This window comes from Mirounga leonina, unplaced genomic scaffold (assembly GCF_011800145.1).
Source record: "Mirounga leonina isolate KUSES-001 unplaced genomic scaffold, KU_Mleo_1.0 Mir_151, whole genome shotgun sequence".
Taxonomy (NCBI): domain Eukaryota; kingdom Metazoa; phylum Chordata; class Mammalia; order Carnivora; family Phocidae; genus Mirounga; species Mirounga leonina.
The window spans coordinates 34,738,111-34,758,771 of NW_023270377.1; the positions used below are offsets into that span (position 1 = coordinate 34,738,111).

The following is a 20,661-nucleotide window of genomic DNA, read 5'->3' on the forward strand; positions in this document are numbered from 1 at the left end:
GACAACTGTGGAGAATCCCAAGCTAAAGGACGGGGGGCGAAAAGGCAATTCCAAGCAGAACGTTAAGCTTTCGGGGCCGCCGGGCTGCGGGGAGCGCGGGGAGCGCGGGGAGCGCGGAGCTGAGGTCAGGCAGCGACTCGCGGAGCGCGCTCGGGGCGGCGCGCGGCGGGCTGGAGCGCGAGCGGGGCGTCAGGGGGGCGGGGCCGGCGGCGGAAGCTGCGCGCCGCTGTCGCGCGGCGACCCCGGCTCCGCGCCGTCCTACCCCTACCCCGCCGTCCCTCCACGCGCGCAGCTCGGTTTCCTCCCCGATGCGTCCGCGAGCGCCGGCGCTGGCTCGAGAGCCGACCCCGGCGGCCCCGCCGCGACCGTCCTTCGCTCCCGGGCCCCGCGGCCCGCAGACGCTGCTCCCGGCGGGCCTCGCGGGGCAGCGGGAGACTGCCCTAAGGCCCGCGCCGAGTCCCTCGGCTTAGCGTCTGCCCACGTGGCCCTGAGCCACTCCACACCGGAACCGGGGCGGGGCCACGCAGGGCATCCCAGCGGCGGGTTCCCGCCTCAGCACGCACTACCGCCCCCTCGGCGAGCCTTTTGGCGGCCCTAAAAGCGCGAACGGGGGTGTGTGCGCCGGCAGGCAGGTGATCTGGCGGAACTGTCGCGAACTGCTCCACTGGGCGCTGGCCTTGCTGGTTCCCCGTGGGGAGGCAGTTTTTTCGTTTATGGCCGGAAGTAATTGGATTGTGATTGGAGGGATGGGCGGACTAGGAGCGCATTCTTCCAAACCACTGTTTGCGAGGTTGCTCTGGGTTACTTTGTAAGTGGAAGAGGCAGGGAAACACTTACCCTTTTTGCTAACAAGCCTGACTGCTCTCCAAGAGCCTGGTGGCCGCTAATTTAAGCTTTTGCTGTGAAGGTAGATTTTTCTAACACCATCTTTGTGTGATTTAACTGTCCACAGGGAATCAAAATGTGGAATGAGAGGATGAAACTAATCCTTTCTTTTGCACTGTTAGGGGTTGCCATAAACACCATTTGTTAAAAAGCATAATTATGTTGGGAAAGTGCCTGATGAGACAATTAAGCTACATAAACACACTGAAAACAAATGAAAGCCAGAAGACGCCCACACCCCTTGTGTAAAGCAATTTTTTGTTTACACAGAAACGAGAGAGGTCTGAGCTGCTTTATTACAACGATGTTATTAATGTCTACAAAAACCTAATGGCCATATTTTAATTAATTTTCAGTCATGAGATGATGGTCCCGATATGAAAAGTTGCTTAGAAACCTAAACTAGCCACGGAGCCCTGCATTCCCTCTAGGTTAGGACGATTAGGCCAATGAAAATCCTAGTGAACAGAAGCCAGAGCATTTATGCATCGACTGCACTGTTATTTGCACCAGAGCACAGTTTAGCTTAAACTCATAAGCTTAACGTTTGTCTCAAACTTGGACAGCATTCACTGCTGTATTCCTCACCCTGAGAACATTGCCTGATACAAGATAACCCTTATGAAATAATTTGTTGAATGAATTCGTGAGGGCCATGTTTAGTTATATTTAAAAGAGACCAAAATATGGCCTGATCTTGAAAAGGGGAATTATTTTGTAATTAATCCACTTTCAACAAAAGGGCATCAGTCACGTTTTTGGCATTATTGATTCATTATAGAATATATGTCAGATTTAGTTCAAGGAAGAGAGTCCTGTGAAAAGATTTTAAACTCATAAAGGAACTTTGGGGATTAAAGTATGAGAGGAATTTAGTCAAATAGTTGTCTAAACACCTGGTATCTTACAGCACCCAAATGAGTCCTTTTTATTTGTTCACATATTGCCTATAGCATGGCACATAGAGATAACTTTTCTTTTTGCCAGAAAAGTAGTTTTTATAAGAATTTTGTTCATTTCCCTTTTCTACATTTCCCTAGTAAATCTCATTTAACGAGGATTAAGCTTATATGTTAAGTAGTATAGACCTTGAAAATGGGGATAATCTAAGGAAAATGGTGTTTAAAAGGGAATAAAATACTTTAACAAGTATTTTCATTTGCATGACAATTCAGGCTGAGTAACTTGCCCTATATTTTCTAGTATTGTTACTATGTTTGTAGGTTCATATGTGCATGACTGCATACACATGGTGTCTTGGTTGACTCAATCTGAGGATTTTTTCTTTTAGGTGTTCTCCGGGACTAAAATAGTGAAGTGTTCATATTATGACTGTCTGGTTTCCAAAAACTATATTTATGGTTAATGAACATGAAAATATGAATGAGCCATACAGACCAAAATGAACAATAATTTTTTTCCTATTCTAGAAAAATCACCATGTCTTCTTCCATGGGGCTCCGTTTGGCTGCTTGTTTACTAAATATTTCAGAAGCCAGAAGAAAATACATTGTTGAGAACATAGCACAAGCATCTCTTCATGAAAAAAATGGTAGGAACAACACACAATTGAAGCGAATATGTATGAGTACAGTAGTTTTTTTATTCTGCAGACAGTGCTATAGAACACTCTTCCTTCTTCTAAGACTTTCCTCCTTGTTCTGGGGCTGTTACAGCTTCTGCAGGACTCCAGGATACTGAGATAGAACAGTTACTCATATGTGGACATGTGCTGTTTCCGAAAGCCTGCGTAAGCTCAGCAGTGCACCTATTCACATTGGAGAGTGAGTGTGTGAGATGAGCATTGTTCAGGAGTTCAGGCTCCTGAGGACGATATATTTACATAAAGGTTTAATGTTTCCTGCATGGGCCATTTATTTGATCATTAATAGAATGAGCATAATTGTACATTATGCTTTTTATTCAACAGGTTAAATAAAAAATAAACTTGCCAAATACCAGCTACTTTTCAAAGCTCTCCTGCCAACAAAGCCCATGCTTTCATTACAACATTATTACTTCTACTCCATTTTCTCCATATAAAAACTTGTAGGCAATTGCATTTAAGTGATGTGTGTAAGATCACTCAGCAAGTCAGAACACTGGACCTCAAGCCTCTTTACTCCCTGGGCCAGTATTTCCAATGAGAGATATTACTCTTTATTTTACTCTTGTTAAAATGTTCGTGTGATGACACACAGTTCTGGATTCCAGTTGTTTTTGCCTTCACACACAAACAAAACAGTGTATTCGGACTTCTAATCATTTAAGTAGGAATGCTTTGTTACTAAATCAACTTTTTGGCAACAGGTGAGCATTAGGGTCACAATCCTGAAGCATGTGAGACAGTATATTTTAATTTCTGAGTCATTTTTGATTTGGTGACTACTTTTCATGAGAAAGAAGTATTTTCACCTAGCCCATTTCTAATGGTGAGCACATTTAAGTTTACTGTCTTACAACTTTGCAGGAGCTGGGAACGTCTAAGAAAATTCCTGGTAATTGCTGATAAGAAAACTCCTCTGGAGTCAGTATGCAGCTGTGCTTTTGCATTCTCTTTGTGGGAAGAGCCAGCTTGGGCCCCTCATTGTCAGACACAGTACTTCTAAAGGGATTGGGTTACCTGTCTCTGTGATTAAGTGAATGTGCAGGGACATTTGTGGAAGCCATAGACTGATGGACACCTGGGTCTCAACTCACAGTTTTTATCAGCTTATTAGTGGCAGCAACTCAAGTGGAATTATAGCTATTATACTCCATTACAAATACCAAACAATTTACTTCTGCTGAGATTCATACTGACAGTTCCTCCTGCCAGCAGTAATTTTTTTTTCTAGACGCATGCTTAAGAAATTGCGGGAGAGAGTGTTTCATTCTTTTAGCATTTGATTCAATTGTATCATATGAAACTGAGAATAAAAGCTTTTCAGAAGAAGATTTAGGATGAAAAAATAAAATCATCTCTTTTCTTCCAGGAGCTAGAGTATGTTGAAAAAATACATAAAATAAGAGGTTGTATAATCTTGTTCTTGCTTCGTCTTTTATGGTTTTAAAAATGAAGGAAGGTGGCACTAGCTAAGAAAATGACCTGTCGTTTTACAAATATTTTAAATGCATTTATTTTTAAATGAGTGGAATAAAATTATATACCCATATTTTTTCTGATTAAGCAATGTGAAAATATTTAAATGGCCTAAAATGTCTTAGGTAAAGAAACCTGAGTTATAAATTTTAGATGTACACCAGGGCAGGGCTCTGTAGATGCTCATTTGGCTATGAGTGAGTGACATATGTTTATCTTTTCATGTTATTAAAATTAATAGCACAGGGCTGCTGTAAGCTCTGTAGTTCCTGTGTGTAACTCATTTTTCCTCTCTTCTGAAAAGATTAATTGTTAGGCTGCCAGGGGACAGGGCAACAAAGGTATAATAGCATAGCTAACGGTTTAATTACTGCCTGAAAACTTTTGTCCTTCACTTTGAATTTGCTTTTGTAGGCTTAAGGGGGACTTTTAAGGAGGCTGAACCAGGCTTGTAAACTTTAAAAATAACTTTGGGGTAATGTGCGGCTGCCATACAAGTGTATGGCAGCTTTCTCCTCCAGGTTACACATTCAAATGAGTCACAAGCCACCAAAAGCTGGAAGTCGTTAACATCTGAAGACTGTTGGTGGCCTCTGAAAAGGAGATGGTGGAGACAGACCAGTTTCTAGCAGGTGCATACATCCCAGGAACCTGTGCTTCAGGCACTCATTGGCCTATCTTAGCTTTTCCAGATGTCAGGTTTTGATCCAGGCAGTTTGTTTTGTGGGTTTTGGAAGAAAAAACTGACAAAGCCTAGAGGATGAGATTGAGAAGGACCAGAATTTAGAGTGTGTGATTTGGCGATTGAAAGAAGAGGCTATGGGTGGCTCAGTTGGTTAAGCGACTGCCTTCGGCTCAGGTCATGATCCTGGAGTCCCAGGATCGAGTCCCGCATCGGGCTCCCTGCTCGGCAGGGAGTCTGCTTCTCCCTCTGAAAATCTTTAAAAAAAAAAAAAAAGAAAGAAAGAAGAGGCTACCATCTTAGACTGAGTTGAGAGAACTTTGGCAAGCCCAGTAGCAAGTCCAAGAGATGATCTGTCATAAACACCAAAGGCTAGCCTCCGAATGGAGCCTCTGAACTGTTCTAACTGGATAACAGATCTAGTTATAACTATAATCTGGTTATATAGTAATGTGATAAGAAGTAGACATTACTAGTGAATTTCGTGATTAGTCAATGTCACTTCAGAGGTCAAATCCCAGAATTTTTCTATCAAGCTAAGTTTAATTGTATGAGAAGAAATAAATTATTAAGATTCCATCACAGAAAAAAAATTCTTGCACATATGTGTTTTCTTTACAGGGCAGAAATAACCTGAAGCATCAATGCTCAATATATTTTCATTTTCTGATCAAGACTACATCAAATCAGTCATTACAATATCGGCTTCTATTAATGAATTAGGTAAGATTTCAGTTTCTTTGTTTATCTATATGTCTTTTGATGACGGGTAAGCTTCAGGTAGACCTGAATGCTCTTTAACCATTGATTTCCTATATAAATCTGAATACTCAAGAGAGTATACCCCAAAAGGTCATTTCATTATTCTTCTGATCATGTGTATCTCAAACATTTCCCATTTCCTCTTTATTAAAATGAACCTTGGGGTCCAAGATTTAATAATATTCTTTCATTGAAGATGATGATCCCAAATCTTATGTGGTTAAGGAAACCTTTTCTAGTTTTAACCTGTGAAGTAATAGTGTTGAAATCAACCTTGATTTCACTGATAAGTTGGCATGGAATGAAATACACTAAGCAGTTGTGTTTTGAGTTGGGACCCTGAAATCTTTAGTTCATGAGTTGAAATGAAATGAACTCCATGTCTCATAGGGATGTTGTCAGGCTTAATAGGACAACTTGAATTGGAAGGATCATAACTGTTTAAAGAAAAGCCTATATCATCTTAATATTGCTTAGTAAAGGGTTCAAGATATTTTCAAATAAACCTGATTTCAACTTGGCAGTGTCTTCTTTCAAAAGGCCTATTTGTTTGGAGAGCAGAGTGGACTGATAACTTCCAGCAAACATAGGACAGATTATCTTGAATGTTAATCATAGGATGTAAATTTGCTTCTTTGTTGTTTATCTCTATTGCTAAAATGGCCATATTGCACTAATGAAAACTCAGAGTCCTAGTGGTATAGGTGTCCATAAAATGCACTTAGATGAATGATTCAATGGAAAAATCTAATTACTGAACAAGAGCAAAATCAAATACTTAACGTTTCAGAAAAATGTATGTGTGTATATTGTAATGTAATTATTCATAAAGCATTCTGAAAATAACACGGAATTTTATCAGATTACTTTGATAAAATTGAAAAAATTTGAAGTAACCAACTGAAAAAAAATACGAAATTGTTTAAGACTGATGAACATTGCATAATTCCTCCACTTTTGGGAATAAAATTGCTGGCAGAAATGTGAAACTTTATGACAATTGGGAGGTGAGATGAAAGGAAACGGTTGGATCTTTTTTTTTTTATTTGGATAAAAATAACCTCCTATACAGATTGCAAAAGAAAAACAACAAGTGGGACAGTAAAATTATAGCTGCTTCTTTAGATGCAAGTGAAAGTTTAGTGATTGCTGTTTACAATTTCACATTTTAAGGCAATTCTCTTCTGGCTGCCAGCTTGGAGGCCTTTAAGTCTATTACTATGGAGGTTCGAGAGGGGATCCACTCTTGCCTGGGAGCAGTGAACCTCTTTCCCATTTACCCTCTCTCTGGTGTCCCACGGGACGAGTGTGGAGCTGTGGCCAGAAGTACGAGAAAGTTGAGGGTAGTGTGTCATTCCTGATTGGAAACCATTTTTCACAAATCAGAACAGTTTGTGATAATATAATCATTCCTCAACTCCCTGGTAAGAGTTGACCTTGAAGAACTACATCAACAATAGGCTCTCATGGGTTGCAATGCATACTGTGTCTCTGTGACTATCTTTCCACTTTCCACCCGACAACACTGTGGAACTCTAAATGCCCTGGGATGGGGCAAATCAACCATTTGTCCCTTACAGATTCACCATAGATCATGAGAAAAACAGTAGTTTCTAATGAGTTCCTTAGACTCTTCAGGGCAGAACAATGGTGTGTTTTGCCCATCTGTGTCCTATTTTCTTGAGCAGGGGTAATGATGAGGTTGAAAAACCACTTAAATGTTAACTCCTACCCCTTTTTCCTCTGATTTTTTTTTTCTTTCCCTATGCACAACTCTCTTTAAGATTTGCTTTGGAACTGAACTGTCACGTGCTTGATTTCAGCCCCAGGGGTGAATTTAATTTGGAAAATTTGAGCTATGTCACTTGAGGTGTTTTTGAATTAGGCAAATTGGGAGAAAAGAAAGACCTTTTGCCTGGACTGTCTAGCTGCACCGTGGTTAATTACAAGATGCAGAGGCTCATAACCTTTGGAGGGAAGTCCGCCTTAGGATAATTGCATTCTTCTCTGTATGACCTCAGAAGTCCCTGTATGATGTTGCCTCATTTTTATTTAATGCTGAATTGTCTAACATTTGGGATGTAGATTTGGACTCTGGCTAAGCTGAGCTACACCAAGTACTAGCCATAGGAAAAGAGACTTGTTTCCAGAGGAGCACCTCACTGCTTGTGCTGCATTTTAATGTGAGCTGACAATTTAAAGATTATTTCCCAGGGAAATCCTGGCCCAAAATTTGCCATACTTTTTATCCAAGAAAGGGTTAAAATTCAGCATGGGGGAAAATACGTTTCACACAAAAATGAAGAGTTCAGAATTGTCCAGACCAGAATAATGATTTTAATTGTCTTCAAAACAATTATGTTCAATTACATTAAATCTCAAATTAGCTAGTACATGAAGTTCTTCATGACATCAGGATAGTCCACCCCCAGATGTTCATCCTGCATAGGAGACAGTTGAGGGTCTGGACACAGATTTCTCCCTTCCCTTGCCCTTTTGCTCCATTGGCAGCTACTGTACCTCATGATTTAAACATGGACATTTCTAATTAAATGAGAGCTCAGCTGCATTCTTGAACTAATTTATAACATTTGATTTGAAATGTAATAGCTTCAATCTTCATCTGATTAAAAACAGTCATATACTGTATATGGTTACTATTTTGATGCTGCAACACGCAGTTTTTATTTTTACATTCCCCTTTCTACACAGCTGTTCATCTAATATCCAGTTTTTTTAAGTTTTTTTTTTTTTTTTGTAACAGCATGCTCAGGCATTCTTATGAGGTAGAAGTATTCAAATTCTAGGATCTTACTGTTCTCAAAACAGTGAAGGGATGTTTTCACTTAGGGTTACCCCTTCTCACGGAAACCAACTTTAGGATAATCATTTAACCAACTTTCTTTGGGAGGAAGGGCAATGGAGAATATTCCAGTGACATGAAAAATAGCTAATATTAATATGTGTAATTCATGTATGCTTTATATGTAAATATTCTGAATGATGTATTTCAGAACTTTTTTATAGCACTTGTAAGCTTGCTTATAACTTAAGGAATGGGCTCTTTTTTTTTTAAGATTTTATTTATTTATTCATGAGAGACACACACAGAGAGAGGCAGAGGCAGAGGGAAAAGCAAGCTCCCCAAGGAGCAGGGAGCCCGATGCAGGACTCGATCCCAGGACCCTGGGATCATGACCCAAGCCGAAGGCAGCTGCCTAACCATCTGAGCCACCCAGGCGCCCAAGGAATGGGTTCTTAAAGTGGGGTCCAAAATTAGTGTTCGGGGGCCTTATAAATAATGTCAAAATCATTTGCAAGTTTTATGCATGTATGCATACATAGGCACAAACACACATACTTTTGCATATAATATTCTTTGAAGAACTTTTAGGATAAAGGGCACAGCAATGCGGGGGCTCAGATGTGAGAGCACCCTGGGTTTGAGGACCTGCAAAAGCCTTCAGTGTGGCAGGCTGGAACTTAGAGATGGGGTGGAATGAGAGGCATTCCTGAGCATGTTAAAAAAATGAAGCTTCAGAGGTAGTTAGAGGTCAGAGCATGAAGTCCTATATGCCAGATTAAGGAGTTTAAACCTATCCTAAGGGCAGTGAGAACCACAGAAGAGTTTTAAGCAAGAGAGTGGTGTGAATGGCTTTGAATTTTAGAAAGCTTGCTCTGCCTGCCTGTTAGAGGATGGACAGGAAGCAGGCAGACCAGTTTGGAAAGGTGATGGTGCCCTAGATAATAAAGTGGAAAGAATGGAGAGAACCCATAGGATGTTGGGGGAGGGGGCGTGGGAACAAAGCAGTGGTATGAAAGTGTCATCACTTACAAATGATGGAAAAAAGGGGATTTGGAGGGAAAGAGCATGAATATTTTTTTATATGCTGCCATTTGGCAATTAGATATAAAATTGAGAGCTAGGAGACACAGAGATCTAGTCTGTATTTATTTAAAGCTTACACTTTTCCAAAAATGTTTGGACTTTGGTTTTCCTTTTCAATAAAAACCACATTTTATCTGTTAGGCTCTTTCATTTTTATCTGTATTGTCTCTTAAAATTTTTTCTTTCCTCTTTTTTCCCCTTCCTCCCTGTGTCCTTACCTCTCTGTCCTCTTTCCTCCTTCCTTTCCTCCTTTTTCCTCTTTGTTATTATCCAAATGATACACACATGTGGCTGAAAGTTGACTGTTTCACAGGGTTTGTTCCCAAAACTCTAAGTACCTACATAACTCCCTTTTCCCTATCACTTTAATTTCCTTCTCCCCAGAGCCAAGTGCTTTCAACTCTCTTGTCTTAATCATTTAGGATTCAACTCCAGATATCTAAATATCAATTCATATTGGTGCTTCTTGGTTTTTCGGTTTTAGGCATTGTCTATAGACTTCTCCCTGCAGAAGGTGAAAATTTAGCTTCCTTTCACCACCCACCCCTGACCCCCAACATACACACACTCACACACTCTTCCTAATTCTCCCTCTTTTCCATGCAGTTATATCAAAATTTGGATAAATATTTAGTGGTTACGTTATTATAACTATGTAAACATTATTCACAATGAAGCATTTAGAATGTTGTTATTATTTTACCCTTTCTGCACAACTTTTTCTTTTGCTGAATGGATCATTATAATTTTGATTGTTTGTTTACTTAGTTTTTATTTATTTATTTATTTATTTAATTTTTTTTTTTAAAGATTTTATTTATTTATTTGAGAGAGAGAGAATGAGAGACAGAGAGCAGGAGAGGGAGGAGGGTCAGAGGGAGAAGCAGACTCCCTGCTGAGCAGGGAGCCCGATGTGGGACTCGATCCCGGGACTCCAGGATCATGACCTGAGCCGAAGGCAGTCGCTTAACCAACTGAGCCACCCAGGCGCCCTACTTAGTTTTTAATATACTGATCAATGGTTTAGCCCCAACCTGTCTGTTAATAATAGCATCTCTCCATGCATTTAGATAGAACATTCCCTGCATTGAATGTTCTATCAGTTTCATCTTCTTAAAGAATCATCTTCTAGACCTCTCTGACCTGTTCCAATTAGTACTGGTTGCCCTCAGTTTGTTGAGGATAACTGTCATCATGGAATCTCCCTTAACTATCATCCTGGGTGTTCCCTGCACCTCTCTCCATGTTGGATATACTGGTTCCTAAATCTCATATCTTCTCTTTTTTGTCCCCCTTGGCTTACGTCCTTGTTTTAGGGGAACATATTGTCTGCTTGCTTCCTTTAAAAAGGGGGGGGAGTATATTTTTGAGACCTTTCATGTCTGAAAATGCTATTATTCTAGCATCACACTTGTTAGTTTGGCTAGGTATAAAATAATAATTCCTTTATTTTGAAAACATTGTATTATTGAATTCTTATTTTTATGTTACTGTTGAAACCTCTAAAGCCATTATGAGTCCTAATCTTTGTATGTGATCTGTCATTTCTCTCTGGAAGCTTGTAAGATCTTCACTTTGTTCCTAGTGTTCTGAAATTTCTGTGATGTGCCTTTGTATGGGTCTGTTTTCATTTATTATGCTGGAGATGTGTTACGCCCTTTGAATCCTTGACACTCTTGTTCCTCTGTGCCAGACAACTCTTGAATTATCTCACTGATGATTTCTTCCATTTTCTCTGTTCTTTCTGGAAGCTCCGTTATTTGGATATTGGAACTCTTATACTGGTTCTCGACACTTATTTTCTCTCTTTTCCCCATCATTTTATATTTTTATAATACTTTCTGGCAAATTTCCTCTATATGCCAAGCCTTCAGTAAGTCTTTCATTTCTTCTATATTAGTTTCCAAATGCTTTTATATACTCTCTGAATGGTCCTTTTATCTTATTATTTGAAATGACATCCTGGCCATGTTTCATGAATGCAGTATCAATGGATAATTTTTGATATTTTCTTCTTCCTGTATTATGTCTGTTTTTCAACCCCTACCCTCATCCTCACCCACAGGTTGTTTGTTTGTTTTAAAGGCTGTCCTTGGATGTCTGATGATTCTTGGTTGACTGCTTACTCTAAGAGTGGACACTAAGAGACTGAATGGATATTCTCCGTATATAGGTGGAGTTTGTCAGCTGTAGACTCATCTGACTAGATCATTTCTTGGGGAACCCCTATGTCAGTATTTTTTTTTTTTTTTTTTTGGTCTTTCCTCTCGGGCTGTTCAAGTTCCTCGGAGAAGGATCTTCCAGTCTTCAGCCTGGAGGGTAGACACAGCTGTCCATGTTTTAGGAGATGAATTGTAGACGAGGGCTGATAGAGTCTCAGCATTTAGTTTGTAAATATTCTCTTAGCTCTTCATTACTCATCCCTACCCTCAGCTGTGCCCAGTATTCCCCAGCCCAGATACCTTGGTGCCAGATGCCTCTTGTGTCTTCTGTCAGGGTGGGGGCAGGGCACTTGCCTGTCTATGTGGAGGGCGGGTAACATCTAACTGCTGCTTAAACAGACTTTCCACCAGCTTCCCTGTTTTGAGCTTTGCCTTTATCTTCCCTTCCAAAGTGAGTCTGCCATTTCTGATCATTATCAAGTACCTGTGGCCTAAGTCAGGTTGCTTCTCTGCTGTTCCTCTTGCTGCCTTGCATCTGCTTAATCACCTACCACTCTTATATCTGTTTTCCAAGTTCCAGTGCTATTGCCTCCTCCTCCATTTCACGTCCATTTGTTTGAGTGAGTCCTTGCTTTTAAAAAGTATCCCTTTCCCATCTTTTTCCTGGGATTTTGGGAAGCAGTGAAAGTAAACATAAGGATCCATACTCTCATTTTACTTGGAAGTCCCTACTTCTGTAGTTCTTCTTGATGATTTTTAATTAATTTGGATCATTCAAGAACACTTAATTCACCTAATTTGGAATCAGTGGTAAGTTTACAGGAACATATTCTTTTGTCTGATGTCTAACTCAATATTGAAGATATTTAGTCTCAGTTTCTGGGTTTTTATAAATTTTTTAATAAGCATTTTTCTCTGAAGGATTGCTGTGGGCCATACTGCTTCCTGTATGTTTTTCCCTTCTTCCTTACTCAGTGTTTTTACACGTGGGAGCCAGTGTTTCTGAAACATGACCCTGTTTCCCATTCACACATAAATCTTCGTGAGAAGGATTGAATGAAAATTTGGGGGAGGGGTCAGGGCAGAAGGTGCTCAGGCAAGTTCTCCCAATGATTTGCCAGTGACAATGGGCTTACCTAACATGTAGACTTATAACATCAGCTTTAAAAGTCTGGATGATAGCTATGAATTTTATAAATGATATGGAAACCTGTTTTTTGTTTTATGTCATTAACCAAATGAAATAATGTTTGTACAATGCCATATAAATGGACATTATTTAGAAGACTGGAAAGATAAAGTGCTAGCTAAGTAAGTTACGTGAGTAAAGAAATAGCTCCTACATGATTGATTTTTATTTTTTGATTTACCTCAAAATATATAAAACAATGAATTTGATTAGAAATATCAGCCTTGTTAGATGTTTTTTTGAGTATTTTTATGACTTGGAGGACACGTGCCATGACAGATTCACACGATGTCAACACTTGTGTGATAGTCTTGAGACCCTTTGATTACCTTATTACGGATTGTCAAAACATGGGCTGATCTGGCAAATCAGGCACAACTTTCCACTTCAAGAATTTTCTACCCCGATTCTCTAGTTGCTATGGAGATTGTCTCATAAAACAGCCCTGGATTTGGTTGAGATTAGTCAATTTAGATGCTGGGTTCTGATATAATTCTCTCCACCATCAGCAATGCCCTCATTGCCATAGCATAAAAACAGTGGTTGGTTTTACGAGCATATGTTAACATAGTTTTAGGACATAGCTTTTAGTTTGAGAATTTTAAGGATACTGGCACCGTATTTTAAGAAAACTGAAAAAACAGGGGATTGTGCATTAGGAAAGTACTTAAAATATTAAGATTGATTTAGTACATTTTAACTACAAAGGAGAATTACCAGGTTGTTCATAAATGCATATTACTACAGGTTTAATAAATGCAACAGGATTATATCTACTAATGTAAACAGAGGTACTAATGAGGAAGGATAAGGCCAAATGGGAGAAATGGAATAAACTAATCTGTTCTTCCACAGCAATTACAGATGAACCCAACCATACTTGAAAAAAGCTGCACTCTTTTCTTTTGCTTTGACTCTGTGGTAACCTGAAGTCCAAGCAAGTTACCCCATGGAGCAAGCCATGACCAGTGGAGGGACCTGAATTGGTAGATGCATACTCTCATCTTTTGTCCTTGAGATGGACAATTCTGAGGCCCATTCCAGCAAGGCCAAGCCCCAGTTGCTCACAGTGATGACTAGCTTGATAACACACCTTTGTATTGGCTCTCCCTCCTTCCCTGTTTTACTCTTGATGCATATTGAATAGGATTTATTGCAAATATTGACCAAAAAATGACTATATTATAAGAATCTTGGGATGATTGGGTGGAGTGCATGAAATCTTTGCTGCCTAACTGCATACTTCTTGTAATTCTGCCCTAATCTAGAAGTCACTTAGAAGATTTATAGTTAAAAATTGGGAGGCCTCCCACCCTACCTCTAAAGGGTCTCAGAATACTTATGATGAAGCCATGGGTCATTGTGGGAGATATTAACATTCACTACTTACGAGTAAAGGCAGCCCTGGGGGGCTCTCAAAGTTTAAGGGCTCCAGGTTTTCTGGTTTTGAGTAGTTATTTATAGTATCCAGAGATTGATTTTATGTGATTGCTGATGGTGTTTCAGAGAGTGTGAACCTAATAAGGGATTTATAGCAAGTCACTGACATCAAAGCTAACTTTTTGAGCCCAGGTTCCTGAATCTTGGCAATTCTTTTTTTTTTTTTTTTAAGATTTAATTAATTAATTAATTAATATGAGAGGGAGAGAGCACATGTGTGCGAGTGGGGGGAGGAACAGAGGGAAAGGGACAAGGAGACTCCACATTGAGCACAGAGCCTGACTCGGGGCTTGATATCATGACCCTGAGATCATGACCTGAGCTGAAATCAGGAGTCAGATGTTCAACTGACTGAGCCACCCAGATGCCCCCTGACTTTGGCACTTCTTTTCCTGAGTTTCTTTTCTTTTTTATCCCTGCTTCCTAGCATTTGTAATGACTCCCAAAGTCAAAGTCACTAGGATTAGAAAATTCTGAAGAAATGACATAGTGATGCTAGTGACACTGATGGGCCTGTAAAGTGAGCTACAGTTTAAGAAAACTGAAAAAACAGGGGATTGTGCATTAGGAAAGTACTTAAAATATTAAGATTGATTTGACCCAAGTCTGTCCACACTCTCCTGGATCTACCAGCCTGTCTACCTGCTCTCCATTGGTTAAGTGAGGGTGTACTTCTTCAGGAGACCCAGAGCATGTGATAATAGTAATGACAACAACATATGGTTATAGCATGGTTTTAATTACATCAATTATCATTTGTTGTTTGACTACTAAAATTGATATATTAAAAAATTCATTGCCCAATTTTAGTTAACTAAAAACATACAGTAAGATAATATCTTGAGATACTAATTTTTGTGTGCTTTCCCCCATAGACTATGAGTGACTGTTTCCTGGACAGACTGAGTTATCTGCTACCTTGAGGGGTATTGAATTTTTATAGTGGGAGTGAGGAAGTAGCAGTCAGGGTTTACTTGGGTAGCCCAGTTGGTTAAGCCTCCGACTTTGATTTTGGCTCAGGTCATGATCTCAGGGTCGTGAGATGGAGCCCCGCATCAGGCTCCACACTGGACGTGGAGCCTGCTTAAGCTTCTCTCTCTTTCTCTCTCTGCCACTCCTCCCCCTCCCTCTCAAAGAAAAAATAAAGGAAGTAGCAGTCAGTGTTCATGTTTGAATTTTTGACAAATTAAAGGAGAGGCCTGGGAAAAGCAGTGCACAAAGTTTATACCATTGCAGTAGAAAAGACGAGGGAGGAGGCCACCTCACTCCCTGCCCAGAAGAAGATGAGGACTGGGGTCCAGGTTTGAAAGGAGGATGTTCGTTATAAATAGTACACTCTTTCCTTTCCCAAATTTTGAACCAGTTTGTCAGTAAAGAAAGGCAGATGAGAAATGGAAGTAGTAACTTTTATTTTTTTTTTAAAGATTTTATTTATTTATTTGACACACAGAGGGAGAGAGAGCATGACCAGTGGGGGAGGAGCAAGGGCAGAGGGAGAAGCAGGCTTCCCGCTGAGCAGGGAGCCCGATGTGGGACTCAATCCCAGGACCCCAGGATTATGACCTGAGCTGAAGGCAGATGCTTAACTGACTGACCACCCAGGCACCCAGGAAATACTAACTTTAATACTGATGAAACTAACACTGACTGCTGAGCTTACTCAACCAGAGAATCAGACAGACTCATCCAGCCAGTCACAGGCAGCACTGGACAGCACAGGCCTGCCCCTGGAAAGCTTTTGGCAAGGAGGAGTGGACCATAATATGTGTTTCCTGCTGACAGCTAGCTCCTAAGAAGGAAGAAGGAGAAAGGGTATGCCTATGCAAACACAGCTTCTCTTCCAAATTCCCCATCAGGGAATGACATTTAGGAGGAGCAAGGCCAATGTTTATTTCCTAGGGCTTCAGTAACAAAGTGCCACACACCAGGTGGTTTAAACAACAAAATTTGTTATCTCACAGCTCTGAAGGCTAGAAGTCAGAGATCCAGGTGTCAGCAGGGTTGGTTCCTTCTGGGGGCCGTGAGGGTAGGATCTATTTCATTTTGGCTTTTAGATGGCCCTCTTCATGTTCACATGTCATTTCCCCATATATTGTCTATGTCCAAATTTCTCTCTCTCTCTTTTAAGAGATTTTATTTATTTTATTTATTTTAGAGAAAGAGAGTGAGAGCACGGGGAGCAGGGGGGAGGAAGAGTGAAAGCACGGGGAGAGAGAGAATCTCCAGTAGACACTCAGCTGAGCACAGAGCCTGACACGGGGCTTGATCGCACGACCCTGAGATCATGACCTGAGCTGAAACCAAGAGGCAGATACTTAACCGACTGAGACACCCGGGTGCCCCCCAAATTTCTCTTTTATGAGGACACCAGTCATATTGGATTAGGGCCCCACCCTACTCCTGTATATGACCTCATCTTAACTAATTTTATCTACAATGACCCTATTCCCAAATTCATAGTCTCATGTCCTGGGGCTATGACTTCAACATATGGATTTGGGGTGGGGCGCAGTTTAACCAGCAAGACCAGCAGAACTCTCTCCATGTAGAAGAAATATCAGTAGTGAGCAAGAAACATTTTTCCCCCAGAGGAGTTTTAAAAAAGTAGGCATAGGGTTCCCATGAGAGGTGGCAAAGAACAGAGGGACTGTGGGAAGGGCACTGGGAGAAGTGGACCTATTAAAGGGGCACATGGTGAGAGTTATGGCTAGGCTTGCGATGACTGAGAGGTTGTTGAGTATGGTCAGTGGTCAGTGGCCAGGAAGATGTGTGGGAGCCAGACACGCACAAGGCAACCAAACTCACTCAGTTTGTTTGCCATTTGGGGAGCTCTAGTTGGGTGGGAGAGCCAAATTAACTCTTTGCTGTTGTGGGGAGTGGGCTTTATATTAAAGGCAAATTACACAATGATGATATATTGGCCTGCAGAAGGATTCCTTCTGGCGGAGCCATTCCCAAGGCTTTGCTATGTCCCATCTGAACTCTTCTTTGGGGCAGCCCCAGCTTTTCCACAGCCCCCTGAAAGAGAGTGAGAAGTCCTTAGGGACAGGCCCAATTCTATCCCATGTACACCTTACATGTGTATGTATATGTGCCAGGTATTTTTGATCAGCATGAACTAAAAGATTATATCACATTGGGTGGCTAGACAGGAAAGCCAAATCGTAAGTGGTCAAAATAAGGATTTTGGAGCTGAATAAATCTGAGTTCAAATTTCAGATCTGCTACTTATTTGCCAGCTGATGTTAGGAAAATTTTTTAGTCTCTTTTATAGTCTTTTTTTGGTTTTGCTCTATTCAGTGGGGAATAATACCATCCTTCCAGGAGGATTATGAGAAATAATGCCTGTATGTAAAGGTCCTGGTACACTACTTCCCACCCGTAAGTATAGCTGTCACCGTTTGCAGCAATTCTCTGTGGCCTTGTGGAGCAGAGTGCTGAGCAGTGGGGGCCCAGGCGATTGCCCTCCACCATAAAAGGAACAGATCCCTGGTCTCCCTTTTGTGTTAGCAGAATTCCAAATAGGGTGCCTTTTGAGAAAAAGGATTGCAGGACAAGATGTTTGAAAACCTCTTGAGCAGGAGATCGGTAAAGTGCTTTCAGCTCTAAAATTCTAACTTCTATAGCAGACGGCTTCTTCCTGTTGATTCTTCTTTGCAAAATAATATTCAGTGCCTATTTCAGACAAATACTATGAAGCTACATGAAGAGGTATTTGTGAACATCCAGATAGTATCGGAGTGCCTATTATCTTTCCATTTACCGTAGTTAATGCTATTGTGACTATCAGAGAAGTGTAGTGGAGTACCTTCCCCTAAGAAAGACGGGCCAGTGGGATCTGTACACGAAACAATTAGAGAACACCATAGGACAGATTAAAACATTCGTATTACCCTGGGGCGCCTGGGTGGCTCAGTTGTTAAGCAACTGCCTTCGGCTCAGGTCATGGTCCCAGGGTCCTGGGATCGAGTCCCATATCGGGCTCTCTCCTCTGTGGGAAGCCTGCTTCTCCCTCTCCCACTCCCCCTTGCTTGTGTTCCCTCTCTCACTGTGTCTCTCTCTGTCAAATAAATAAATAAAATCTTAAAAAAACAAAACAAAACAAACAAACAAAAAACATTCGTATTACACAGGAAAGTATAATTCTTTAAATGAGTGATACCATGTCTGCACAAAGTGATAATTATCTTAGCATATGCCCTCCATGGGAATAACAAGCTTTTGTATGTACACGTCTCTATGAAAGTATATGTCATATACAAGGAAATTACAAAATTCTTGGATTCTTGGATGTGAAAAAATATATAAAATGTACCCCAAAACTACTAATATACTATATATTTTCATGGATACCTATTTCTCCATGAAAGTATATGATATATTAAGAGTTTAGAGGCATGTAATTCTTAATGTTTATAATAAAGATAGAGGATAGGTGAATTTTTTCATTCTATAGCTGAAAAACAGATGTAGAAATATTAAGAAACTTACTCATGTTTTTGCATCAAGACAGCAGCAGAATGAAGGATCCTCACAACTTTTTATTTATTAGACCTTGCCTAGGACTTTATATTAATTCTCTTTTTCAAAATTTCAAGTGTTCCATGTAAGGTTAAAGTTCACCTCTGACCATCATCCCCATTCCTGGTTCCCTGAACCACCCCCTGCCAGGTTATGGTGTGAGAATATTATGTGCACTCTGAATTCAGAAAATTTCCCCATGCTTTTGTTTACATATATGTATATACTCATAAACCCAATATAATATCGCTTGTGTGTGTTTGTAATATAAATGCGATCAAGATAGAACTTTTTTATTCAGCAAGATATCTTGGAAAACTATCCATGGTATTACATATAGTTCTAGTTTATTCCTTTTAATTGCTATGTAATATCATGGTATGAATATATCACATTTTACTTATTTCTCTATTTATGGACATTCAGATTATTTCTCATTTTTCCCTACTACAAATAATGTAGCAGTGAACATTCTTGAATAGTCTTTCTTGTGTACAAATGCAAGAATTTCTCTAAAGGAATGGAGTCATTAGGTACAAATATTTTAAAATATTTTGACAGATTAGTTTTTACATGAAAGCCAATTAAGTGTTCACCCTCATTTCTTCATTACCTCATTTCCATAGCATGTAACAAGTTTTTTCTTTGCACTTTATTTTTTACCGCATGCCAATGATAAACTGACAACTCAGAGACACAAGTGGAATTATTTTTTCTTAGTAAGTCCTATTCATTTTGAATCATAGATGCTTTTATCAGTAAGCTTATTTGTCCTTTAGAAATGAACTTGGCAGAGTAAACAGTAGCATCCAGAGATGTGCCATAGAGTTTTGTTCCCCCCCAAATTGTTTTCTGCTACTTCAAGAAAGAACAGGCAACAGAATGTGTCAGTAGAAATACAATTTAGGAATTGTACTTGATCTTGTTTTTCAGCCTGATGTTTCTGTTCTTTCATCATAAAGATCAGCTGCATTTTATTTTTTTTCAGTCCCTTAGAATAACATCCAGTTCTAGTCAGCATGTTTAATGTATTTCTCAATGATGTTCTAGCATAATAAATTTTCGTATCTCGTGCATGTGTACATATGGTAAAAATTTCTTCAAGTTCTAGCCATGTGGGGGAGGAATATTGTGGTTGCTTTGTTAATGCAGTGTTTGTGTTGGAGCGGTTAGGGCCCCGTGCTTCAACTCTCAGCGCTGGGCGTAATGAGATGGCTTTGATGGTGGCTGAAGAGTCTAGTGGGACTTCCCAGCTTCACACTTCAAAGCCAAGCATATGGGGTGAATACCGGGTAGCTTCGTGCTCTTGGGGATGGATGGTTGGGAGACAATTCTTAACAGCTCTGTTTGATGAAGATATTGGAAAAGAAATGGTCTATCTTTAAAATAATCTTGAATTGCAAAGAGAGAAATTTCCACCCCCCCCCACCATGGATTGAACTAAGAATATTTTTTTCCTGGTCTGCACTTAATTAGAGGCAGTGCAGCATCGCACTACTAGCTGTATTTCCAAATGACTTCTCTTTCAAAGGACTGTAGTGAGATGAATGGGCCAGTTTTATTTTAGGTATGTGTATGAATTTAGGCAAAAACTTTTAGGGCTATCTGTTTTACCATCTGAGAGATTTTTATGGCTTCTGGTAGAGAATCTTTTTTTTTTTCCTTCTCATTAAAAAATACATAAATAAAAAAATCAACTAAACAAAAATCTTGGCTATATTAAGAGAGCTAGACTGAAACTAGAGGACGCTTGTAAGATTTCAAGTCTAGCACCCAGTTTAATTTTTAGATTCTGTGCTTCTTTCCCTTTACTTGTTATTGGGTAAGAGGTGACAGGGTTGAAAAATACTTTTTGATTGCTATGTACTTATGAAAAAATTTGATTCTTCTTTGAGTATCACTAGAGTTCTGGTTTGAAAATAATATTAATAATAAGCCACACATCATACCAGGGGTCAGAGGAAGGAAAATTTATCTATTCTTAGAGGAAAGGGAATGACAGACCTGAGTTTTTTTCTAGTTGTGCCTTTCGGGTGCTATTGAAAATAT

The 20,661-nt window shown here is 39.9% G+C and overlaps 1 protein-coding gene across 1 annotated transcript; it reads left to right on the top strand.

Moving 5' to 3' along the window:
• Positions 1 to 571: 571 nt before the first annotated feature.
• FTCDNL1 (formiminotransferase cyclodeaminase N-terminal like) lies at positions 572 to 7,004 on the top strand. The gene is given in 4 exon segments (XM_035007449.1): positions 572 to 632; positions 2,316 to 2,437; positions 5,271 to 5,372; positions 6,585 to 7,004. Coding segments are annotated over 3 exon segments (402 nt in total). The 5' UTR covers positions 572 to 632; positions 2,316 to 2,325; the 3' UTR covers positions 6,773 to 7,004.
• Positions 7,005 to 20,661: the final 13,657 nt, after the last annotated feature.